This window comes from Scatophagus argus, chromosome 6, assembly GCF_020382885.2.
Source record: "Scatophagus argus isolate fScaArg1 chromosome 6, fScaArg1.pri, whole genome shotgun sequence".
NCBI classification, from domain to species: domain Eukaryota; kingdom Metazoa; phylum Chordata; class Actinopteri; family Scatophagidae; genus Scatophagus; species Scatophagus argus.
In genome coordinates this window covers 8,502,531-8,513,864 of record NC_058498.1, presented here as the reverse complement: position 1 = coordinate 8,513,864, position 11,334 = coordinate 8,502,531, and the positions used below count along the sequence as shown (strand labels likewise).

The following is an 11,334-nucleotide window of genomic DNA, read 5'->3' as shown; positions in this document are numbered from 1 at the left end:
CTACTGTTAATCCCACGTTGTGTTGCAGTCAGTCAGTCTGTTAGCCCATCATGAATTACTGAGCATTTCCTCATTTGTGCTAAGTTTAGTGTCATGTGGCTGGCTGTACAGCAGCATCAGCCTGGATACTGATTCACTGCTGGACATGGAGCAATTTATCCATCACTGAACCCTCACTAAAGGCAAATATGGTAAGGAATTGTTATTTATAATGTTATTTAGAAAGTTTACTTTGAATTTCAATTAGTGGAGTGTATATCAGCTTTTTTTATGTGCGGGATGCTAAACTCAACCATCAAGACATCTATGAATAACCTGACTGTTGTAAAAAGACCACCACCATATTTTATTATTTTGCTGTGGCTTAAACCTCAGTTTCCTTCTGTCACGTAACTAAGTTCTCAGTGGATCGCTTTCTTAAAATGTTTAAATCAGTTTACAACGCAGTGACGGCGTGATGTGGCATTATGAAACAGCAGATGCCTCCAGCAAATGCAGCAGCTTGTATGCTGATGTGCTCAGCTGCCGTTGTTCCATACAGTTATAACCTTATTCTCACAGTAAAAGGGGAAGTTGGATTTGACAAGAAGGAATGTTCATACGGCTGTTGATGAAAGAAAGCCTTTTTACACACAGCTACCATGAGTTAATGATTCACAGTGTAATCATTAATGCTTTACTTTTACTTTTCTATGCTCCTTTTCTTGCCAGTTCACTTTTTAAATATGGAAACCGATCAATGATGGTTGATTTTTAGCCTTTAAACTGTAAAAGATTATCTACTTCTTCCAGGTTTTTGTCCATATTAGTGAGTACAAAGACTTTAGATGACGGTGACTCAAAAATTCCACTGAAACCAGATTTAAATTATTGAAATTTGAGCAGCTCAGTTAGCCAACAGTTAAAATTACACAATTAGATAAATCAGTCGGCTTCAGCAAATATCTGTTTTTGTGTAAAAGAGACTGGCTTGCACCTAATATAAAAGACATTTTACATGAATATATTCAATCAGCCTTTATTTGTATAAAACAGTTTTTAAAAAACATGTAGAACATGGCTTATGGCTGTATTTAATTGACATTTTTTTAACTGTCATTGTTCTGTCATTTGGTCATGAATTTTTCTGCTGTGCACCTGCACAGCTAGAGTCTGTGGCAAGACCTTTCAAAACATCTGCGATATTGTGTCAGCGCCAAAAGAGGCAACACACACACACACACACACACACACACACACACACACACACACACACACGCTCACACATGCATGCACACACTCTGTTCTGTGTTTCTGCTGCAGACGCTCGCTGACTGAAAATGGAACCTCATATGCATGTGTGAGTGTGTTTTGTGGTGTAGAGAAAAAGTTTTTCTCTGTTTCCTTTGTTCCCTGTAATGAGAAACACCACTGCGAGCAGAGTTTGAAGATTATTGGTGCAGGAGTTCAAGAGGGGAGTCTCTATGGCAACGGCCGCAGGATGCTGGCTGAGGTACCGAGGTGTGTGGTTGCGAGCACTTCCTGCTCTTCTGCACATCCTCTGATACAGGGTGCTCAAACAAAAGATGGTCTTTTATTATTGTCATTTTTTCTTTTTGTCGACATAACAGAGTACAAGACATATTCATTCATGACAGAATTTGCTTCTTTTTATTTTCAACCATGTTTCCCTCCTTGCTCATCACGTTTATTTGTTGGCTGAGCTTTGCTATTATTACAACAGTGTTCTGGCTCCACCCGCTGAAGTCCGCCAGTGACATCAGATTTTATTTCTGCATGTGGACGACCATGACTTGTTTTAAACTGTTCTGAACACTTCCCTCTTCCAGTTTCGATCATTTGTGTCGATGAGAACAACTACACGAATACATTTAGCTTCTCTGGCAACCTCATTTGGTACAATTTGAACAATTATATTGTTCAGTTATTGTCACTGTTGTCAGGGGGGTGTTAATGCAACTGTATGTTCACTGTATGTTTGTTCCTGTGGTCATAAAGTTTGTAAATGGGTTGACATAACGTACATAACATAGTCCACTTCAATACCAATGTAAACTACAACCTGAACAAAAAAGCACAAAGTTAAATTAAGAATTTTTGGACAGTGTTAAAAAAACTGAATATTATCATAATTGTACTGTTAGAATGTCATGACTGAGCAACAGATTTTATAGGAGTACCTAATAAATTGGCATTTGAGTGTAAAAAAAGCTGTTGCTGGGTTCACTTTCATTGGTGATAACAGACTACATGATGGCCATAGTCTGACAAGCAGGAGGTTCATTCAACAGCAACGTGCAATTCAGTGTATGGGAAATCATCAGAGTTGGGCAGTAATGCACATGTAATCAGGACTGTGTAGTCAGATTACCAAAAAAACATCATGTAATTGGATTATATTGTCAAGGATTACTTGATTGCATTTAAAATCTGGCAATTTTAAATTATTAAACTGAAAGTGGTGGTATGGCAGTATTATATTGTCCAGACTGGTTTTTCTTACTATTGTTTTCATGAAAATTCTTGATAAAATCAGTTTTAACTGTTGGTTTTAACAGAAAGAAGAGTTATTTGTCATCACTCATTGCTGCCTTACTGTTCAGACTGCACAGTGTTTGTCTGCTGCACAGAGCTGGAGGAAACTTATCAGCCCTGTAAAGATCAGAACAACCAGGAAACCGTGTTGTTGCACGGTGCATTCTCACATTGTAAAGTTAGCGTAGGGGGTTTGACGAGCTGTGTGTGCGTGGGGGTATGCCTCGCTGTGTTGCTAACTTCCTGCTTTAGAGACAGAGCTGCTGCAGTTGAGTTTGTGCTCCTATGTTGTTGTCAGGGGGAGAGCGTTGATGTCAAGGCTCTGAGAGCCAAGTTCAACAGCAAGGCCAGCACTTCGGATACCAGTAGCCGAGACAGCGGCTCCCCAAAATCTCCACGACCGGGATTTGGGAGGGCAATCCTGCCTGTGACAGAGAACAATCTGGCCCAACACAGACTGTCCCCTACGCTCCCTCCTACTCCTCTGATGGCTGACCAGGGCCTAATGAGGGCTGAACCAATGACAGCCTCCATCCCCCCGAGACCTGTTTCCTTCCCTCGACTGCCTCCCAATCCTGGATTCAGATCAAGCGTCCCACTGGCAGACACCAAGAAGGTCAAGCAGACAGGAGAAATGCTGCAGAGCATGATGCTGAGGCACCCGAGGCCCCCAGGCATCAACCCGGCACCAGCTCCAGCTCACGCTCATGCAACGACTCCCACCTCCAACACTTTACCGCTCCGACAGCAGTCTCGACAGAGGAGCACAGGGGATGTGACCCCACTGAAGAAGCCCCTGCCCCGAGAAGGACCCATGCCTTTAAAGCCCAAACGGCCTCCCAACGTCAACCTGGAGCCCTTTCTTAAGTTCAACCGAGGATCAGGCCCAAAAAAACAAGGCGGTGAGTCTCTCAGGCTTATATTTGCGCTCAGATTTGTTATTATGTTGGACTCAAGTAATATTTGAATTCAATCTAGACATTCCTGGTGTCTAACTAGAGCATCTATGCTCATATTTAAGATCAACAACATGTTATAATATGGTTGCCATCCTTTCACCATGTCTGCTTGAAATATTTTTTTCAATATCTCTGAATTAAAAATTCTGACAGAAAGTTATGTATATTAAATTGACACATTTTCACATCTAAATAGTTACGGACGGAGCGTCAAATGCCAGAAGAGTCTTTTTTTTTTAAAACAAGCCTTATAATAAATCTTTAAATGCACTATTCAAAACAAATGGTAGACTACAGTGTGGAATGTGTGGAAATGTGATAATTAACAGTAGAATTCAGTGAAATTAAACAGAAAAATGAAAATAAAAAAGGAGAAAGTGTCAGTATATTTGTCATTTTGTTTTGGCATTTGTTGACTTGAGTCTTCGTTGTTGGTTATCTGTGTCAGTTTGCCAGAAATGGTTGCACATAAAAACACTTTGTCACATGTCTGGTTCTCCCAGGAGATCCCTCAGGTAGAAAGATGTCTTTACCTGCAGTAATCAGTCCTCCACAACCACCACAAAGATCCAGCAAACCCAGAAAGCTGCCGCGTCAAGGAGCCTCTGTGTGAGTATTTAATATCACACAATGCTGTTGTTATTACAGGACCCGCATACATACAGGAAAAAACATGTCTTCATTTTTAATTCCATCTCATTCACCGCCACTAATAAAATCACAGTAAAATCTGATTTGTATTTCCATCACAGTTGTCATGATCTACAGCAAAGATGGCAGACAGGAAATAGTGTGAGGTATGACAGTAATCATGACCTGAAAATACAAATGCAAGGCACTTTGTGCAGAATAAATTATGACAGACTGTTATTTGGAGTTTTAAAAATAGTATGAAAAAGGAACATGTGGTCATAGGTCTTAGGGTCAGAGACCTTCACGTCATCTCTCTACTTATGAAGATACCTGACATACTTTAAACTATTTACCAAAGGCCACTACAAATAATCTTAAGCTTAATAAAATAAACAGATCTCCTTTGTATCTACTGGACTTATAAATCAGTAACTGTTCAGAAACAAAGAGCGAAATGTCAAGCTAAACAGAGAAACAACAGTAATCAGTACAGAGTGAAACCAAAAAGCGTCAGGTTAAGAGGCTGCAACAGTAAACACTGTGTCCTAAAAATGAAATTTTGCATCATTTCAGATTGTATAACAGGTGAATAAAAAACAGCTGTCATGTTTTACTCATTGTAGGGACATTGAGGATAACCAGGACACCTACGATGACATTGAAAACTGTATTAAGAACGGTAACAATTTTTTTTTGTTGTTGCATCACTACAGCTCGTTTTTGTTCTTGAAGCTCTTCTTCCTCTGAAATATTTTAATTGTATTATATTACCTATAATTATTTCTTTTTTTTGTTAATTTTTATGATTATTGTAATGGTTAGTATTCATTTTTTTGTCCTTTTATGTCTTTTTTGTTGTGACTTTACAGAGACCTGGAGTGATGGTTCACAGTGTATTGATGAGGTGAGGACAAAAAACTGAGACTAAACTTTAAATTACAGTAAAGTGAGACTGCCACCCATTTTAAGAATTCAAAACCAGGTGGCTCCTCTTACGGGAACATATTGTACTCTTACCTAAAACTGGAAACTAACAATGAAGGAAGTTTAGTTGTTGCATTGCCAATTTCAAATGCGAAGTGAAAACTAGAATTTAAACTCTTCAGTGGAGCTTGATTCTCGATAATTTGATTTTCATACAATGGGTAGCACTCTCCCTTCAGTTCATGAATAAGAATGTTTCTCTTTGTTCTTTTGAAGTGCAAGTAACATCATTTCTTTTGTAGGATAATGAAGATGTGTATGAGTCTATTGATGAGTAAGTAAAAACTTTCTGTCATTAAACATTATAGCACTTGTTGTTTTTCTTAATTTAACACAATGTGCTTCAAATTGTCCTTAACTGACAACAATGGCTGCTCCTTGTGTGTGGTTTTATTTCTTTCTGGTAAGTTGTGAATATGATTCAACATATTTACTGTTAATGCAGTAAATAGTGATAAAACACAGGGCAGACTGTGAAATGTGGGCAGAGCAGAACAAACGGAAAAAGTGAAAGGCTGTTAAGTTTATAGGATACTGTAGTTGGTAAAACAGTTTACCAAGACAGGCTTGGCGCACTAGTGAATAACCAGCTGATTTTTTGTTTTGAACATTTTTCAGGAAGTTAATAGTAGACATTAATGATTGCCAGACAATTAAGCCTGTCTAACTTCTCGTCTAACCACAGTACAGCACATCCATGACTTTAATGGTTCTCTGAATTCATTCAGCAATTTGGTTTATGTTCAAACTCTTGACTTTCTCATCAGCCTCTGCTGCATTTTGAATGCCTGCCAGATAGTGTTAGTTAGCTAGGTTCACTAATATGCTGTACATGGTAAACATTTTACCAGCAAAACATCAGAACATTACAGAAGCATTATCGGCATACTGATGTTGGAGGCTTGTTATGTGTGGAGTGGGTTTATGGTTTCATGTGAAGTCATTTTCAATTTTGGCTTTATAGGGATAATTTGGAGGCAAACCTAACAAATGCTGAGAAGAAAAATAAAAAAGAACCTCAGAGGCCACTGGAGCTGGAGAAGAGAGACCAGATGGAGCATCAGAAAAAAGAAAATGACTTTAGGAAGAACTTTCAGGTAAGGAACCTACAGCATTTGTCCTCTAAGAAAATGCAAACCAGGAATGGTATTTTCTATTTGAAGGTTTAGTATTTTATTTTAACTTAGTACATCCCAAAATGTTGAGGTTCTTATAGTTTGCCACTTTATAACAACATTTAAATCTCATTAACTTCTGCTAAATGCTAACTTTCACAACTTTACTTCCATCCTTCTGTAGTTGCAAGGGGAGGACGAGGTTATTCATACAGCCAGAGTCCGACATGACTGGCACGGAGAAGGAAAACTGGACCTCGTTGTACGAAAGGGCGAGAGTGTGGAGATCGTCCGAACAAATAATAACCCAGTAGGAAAATGGTGGGCTCGCACCCTGAATGGAAAATGTGAGTTTTGCTTTAAATTTCATAAAGTGTGTATAAAAAACCTTAATGTCTCTTTACTGACATTAGGTTAGGTCCCACATCAACCGAACAGTTCAGAGACCTTGGCTGATTTGAAGGCTTTACAACTTCAGCTTCAAAACAGCTCCGACAAGACTTCATGGTTGTTGTAGTTGTGATTATATTCTGCCATTGTAATGCATGAATTGATTTATCAAATTTTTGAAAGAACACTGGTTCTAACTTTATTATGTATATAAAAAAATACCACGTTATGTGGGTGTGTAAAGTAGTGAATTAGTTAAAATTCACTTAAGTACATGATTGTGTTGGTTTCTCCCGTAAGCCAACCGGCAATGGTAGCTGAAGTTTAACCTACTGTTCATATTGATTTATATGTGACAGTGGTAAGACTGTCAAACCATAGGAAACAAGTGCTTCACATGTTAATGTTATAAATGTATAATAACATGTTGTATTCTATTCATAGATTACACACTTAACATGACTAATAGGAAATGTTAACGAAAATGTTAACGACAAAGAGTTGTTGTTGCTGCAGATATAATAACTATGCTCTTCTTTTGAATAATAATTATTCATCAGAGAACATTATGCACAAAATTATGCTTATGAAATGTAAGCTTTATGTTCACAACATTAATTCAGTGATAGGTGGTTGCAGTACATCAAAATCAAACAATTTCACAAAATGTCTCATAACTAACTTTCTAACTTTTTTGAAAATCAAAAGACTTTGTGTCTCTAACTTGACTCAAACAGTGGCATCATGTACATCATCTTGATGTCGTATTATCTTGCAGACGGATACATCAGTAACACATGTGTAGATATTGATTATGAGGCAGTGAAGCGCAAAGTGCTCCAGTCCCGAAAAACAGACACATCACCATTGCCTCCACCACCTCCAGACCCTCCGCAGATGTTGAATATGGAATCCAATAACAGAGACAGGTATAATAATGTTTTTTTTCTTGTCTTAATGCTTTTCAACAAACTTAATCCAAATTTTTAAACATTATTTTTAGCATTTTTTAAATCAGATTACAGTAATTCCACCTGTAAATTCACCTAATTGTGATGTAGATTTGCTTTCTTAGTTTCACCCATATTTGTTCCAACTGACATGTTGTGTTTCCTTTAATCTGCAGCATACTTGAAGATGATGGTGAGTGACAACACTCTAAACATCACTGGCAGATCAATATCAAGCAAAATCTCACAGTTTCTATTTCATTAACCACATCGTTGTTCAACAGAAACAAAGCACTCATAGCTATTGATATTGATTGTTTGGTTTAAATTGTTTTTTCTTTGTTAAAAGCATTAAATAGTTCATAGGAATTCACACCACATCACATTCATTTACGAGCATAGATCATTAACTTGTTTTATCCTCAGATGACTATGATGATGTTCAACCACTAACTGAGGATTTTCCCCCACCCCCGCCTGAAGTCAGGTATCTATTCACAGCTAGTTCACCAAATGGGTACAGAAAGTAAGTGCTTGAGATATTGACGAATCAGTGCAGCCCTGCCATCAGCATAATGTAAAGATTTATTTATGGAGATGCAATAAGTGATGAAACCAGGTGTGGTAAAGTTCAAACAAGAGCACAGAATTAGGCTGTCTCTAACTTGTTTTATTTATCTCTGGCAGAAAATCTGAGAAAATATGTTGGTGATAAATGTATTACTATGCCTATTTATTAACTGTTAAATCATCATATTTTTTTAGCATAGATTCCAAACTGATGAAGGAGCTGAGAAAAAAATTTAAGGTAAATCATTTTCACACTTTTTTGCCTGATGACTTATTTTTAGTGCTAGATAAAGCAGAGTGTCATCAGCATAGCACTGAAATTAAATGTTTATATTGAATGTTCATGTTCCTGAACTGCTTGTCAAAAGGGATAAAAGTATAGAAAGAAAAAAACAGGTTAGATCCTTGAGAAACTCCACATGCACCCCACAGTAATGAGATGACCAGCATGATTTCTACTTGGTGCATATAACACAACATAAACATGTTATAGTGCCCTCACTAAGTTTACTTACTGAAATTTAGAAAACGCAAAAAAAATGGATAACTGTAACTGTTGTTTGCCAGTTTGAGGGGCCTCCGAATGTGCTGCACACTGTGATGGTGGATCCTAATTGTGTCATAAAGAAGCCAGGAGGGAAGGATCTGGTTGTGACTTCGGGAGAAGTCCTGGACATCATCCAACTCACCAACAGCAAGAAAGCTCTGTGTCGCAACCGGTTTGGAAAATGTACGTGAACACTTCACATCTCTTGTCTATGGATGTATGTTATATTGATCTGCAGTATGTGATACATGAACAGTTTGTGGAGGCGGCTGGATTTGCTATAAGAGTAAAGGCCCTTTCAGATACAGTGTGACGAGAAAATTATTTTCAATTTGTTGCGAGGCGCCGTGATGGCTTTTAGCTGTGTCATCAGAAGTAGCAGCGAGTGCAGTTCAAATCACGTTGTGGCTGAAAGGGCCTTAAGACTTGATTGGTGAAATAGTATAAAGTCCAGCCTACCTGATGCTTAGGGGGACGTCATGAGTTTGTGTCCAAAAGAGCAGTCAGAAGTTTTGTGTGATATATATATGTGTGTGTGTACTTGACTGAATGTTTTATATGAGGTTTCTATTGTCTCACCCTTCACAGATGGTTATGTGTCCAGATCTCTTCTTCTTCCAATGTAAGTGATTCTTCATCAGTTTAAGATTAACATTACTTAGAAAAGGTGTATTTCTGCCATAAATAAATAATGATGAATTGCCTTTCTTTAAGTATGTTTTATTGGTATCATTAATAGGGATTTTTGCTGCTGTTTGTGAAGATTAAATTAGTAATTTATGTTTTGTACAACTGCATGCAAATGGGCCGTCAGCTCATATTTTCAAGTTGTGAACAAACATATTATACTGGATGCACCCATTTTCAGAATTCTAAACACTGCACTGCATTTTTACCTTTTAATTCATGCTTTAATATAAAGCTTTTTAATAATGATTACAGTAAACACTGTTGTAACCTTAATCTTAACTTGACTTTAACAAGTTCTCAGTCCAGATTTTGCCCAGAGATATCAACAGAATTAATTTCTTCCTTTGCAGGGAAAGAGACATCTACGATGATGTTGACTATGCAGGCGGTGAGTTATCTTTGAATCCTCATGATCTGAAACAAATACAGTGCAGACTTTAAAATGCTGCTGTCATTTCCAATCTAATCTAAAATAATGACTTTAATAAGGATTTTTTTTCTCTTTTTATTGCAGACATCTATGACAACGACTCTCCTCATGCTGATTATTAAAACATGTCAAACTAAACACACACATACACACTCAAACAAAAGAAACAAACTGCCATATAAATTTAAATCAAAAACTGAAAACATAAGCTGTAAAAATAATATATATATGTATAACTATGCTCCTGGGTGCCGGTTTTTTCCTTTATTTGACTCGAATTGCATTCAATTAAAGAGGATTTAAACATAGCCTGCACTGCACAGCCAGGCTTCCTTCCTGTCGTGGTGTAACACAGGAAGGCTGTCCGACTCACAAACTAGCTTTTATCAAACTAAAGCAATATTCATTAAAAAGACACACACACTCATTTACACACAAACTGTACTTGCCCTGTGCTGACAATAACAAACTTGGAATAATTGCATTTTTTGTCAAACTGCTTGTATACAAAATGAATACACTATTACTGTAGCTTTGTGTTTTGCTTGACCTCTGAGATAATGTAAAATAAATAAACTTCTTCCTGGTAATTGTGTACCACTTTGAATTAACTCTTTTCCTTGTGTTTTTAATAAAAACAAAAATAAAAATGCTGAATTTGTGAAAAGCTCATGTGTCCCAGTGTGTGTGTGTGTTGTTTCAGCGGAGGAGGAATATGGACTCCTGTTACCAGTTTGCAAATAATGGAGCCCTGCGGGAATGTAGAAGAAGAATTAAGATTAAGATTAAGATAAGATAAGATAAAAAAAAAAGGATGGAAAATATATTAAGAATATCTCTGAGATGTAAAATCATCCATGAGCCGATCAGCTGAACAAACATATAACTCAAGAACTGTAATAAGTACAGCAAGACTACTGTTTGCATTCTAATGTAGGTATTAGCTGATGTAAAAATAAATATTATGAAACTATTCAGTACAGGCTAGCTGTGAAAGTAGTTTGTGTTCCTCATGTCAGGAAGAAGTATTATCTTTGCAAAGACTACTCCCTATTAAGTGTAAAATACACAACAAGTAGCTCAACAGCAGACTACATAAACAGCCAGTTTGCAGCCCAGACAGCTAACAGCTAGCTTGGTTAGCAGTAAGCAAGTTCATCTCACTAAATTATGATGAGTTATAAATCAACTAAACAGCTGAAAGAGTGCATACAGTTGGTACTCCGACAACAGCATTTGGATAATGGACGTCTGTCAGTATTTGTTTGGTCACAGTAAACTGTGGGTTTAATAATGTCAGTGAAGCAGCAATATGTTATTATGGATCCCACTGCATTTCTCAGCAGATCTGCCCCACTCGGAATCTGACTCCCTTTGACAGAATTTTTTTGTTTTTCTTTTTCTGTGAGGGGTGAAAATTGTTAAGACACACAGTTACGTTATACTCAGCTAGTACTTTATGTAAAAGAAATTATCAAATTCGGCTGTGGACATTAATGGATGAAGACCAGTATGTAATAAAGTATAGTTA

The 11,334-nt window shown here is 37.3% G+C and overlaps 1 protein-coding gene across 2 annotated transcripts; it reads left to right on the top strand.

The window, feature by feature from the left end:
• Positions 1 to 36: 36 nt before the first annotated feature.
• Positions 37 to 10,473, top strand: si:ch73-40i7.2 (FYN-binding protein 1). Of its 2 annotated transcripts, XM_046392235.1 has the most exons (17): positions 37 to 191; positions 2,834 to 3,437; positions 3,998 to 4,103; positions 4,247 to 4,291; positions 4,751 to 4,806; positions 4,997 to 5,031; positions 5,354 to 5,385; positions 6,076 to 6,208; positions 6,411 to 6,573; positions 7,395 to 7,545; positions 7,743 to 7,759; positions 7,993 to 8,053; positions 8,332 to 8,374; positions 8,704 to 8,866; positions 9,272 to 9,305; positions 9,724 to 9,761; positions 9,888 to 10,473. In XM_046392235.1, the coding sequence occupies exons 1-17, from the start codon at positions 189 to 191 to the stop codon at positions 9,923 to 9,925; spliced, it is 1,722 nt and encodes a 573-aa protein (XP_046248191.1). In that variant the 5' UTR covers positions 37 to 188; the 3' UTR covers positions 9,926 to 10,473. The 2 variants fall into 2 exon arrangements, with proteins under 2 accessions (XP_046248191.1, XP_046248192.1); XM_046392236.1 differs by lacking the exon at positions 4,247 to 4,291.
• The last annotated feature ends 861 nt before the right edge of the window (positions 10,474 to 11,334 follow it).

What these genes read in the sequence shown, in the direction of transcription:
- si:ch73-40i7.2 (XM_046392235.1), top strand. An exon ending in CAGACAGGAAATAGTGTGAG is followed by an intron (nt 4,292 to 4,750) that starts GTATGACAGTAA and finishes TACTCATTGTAG; the next exon opens with GGACATTGAGGATAACCAGG. An exon ending in TCGCAACCGGTTTGGAAAAT is followed by an intron (nt 8,867 to 9,271) that starts GTACGTGAACAC and finishes CACCCTTCACAG; the next exon opens with ATGGTTATGTGTCCAGATCT.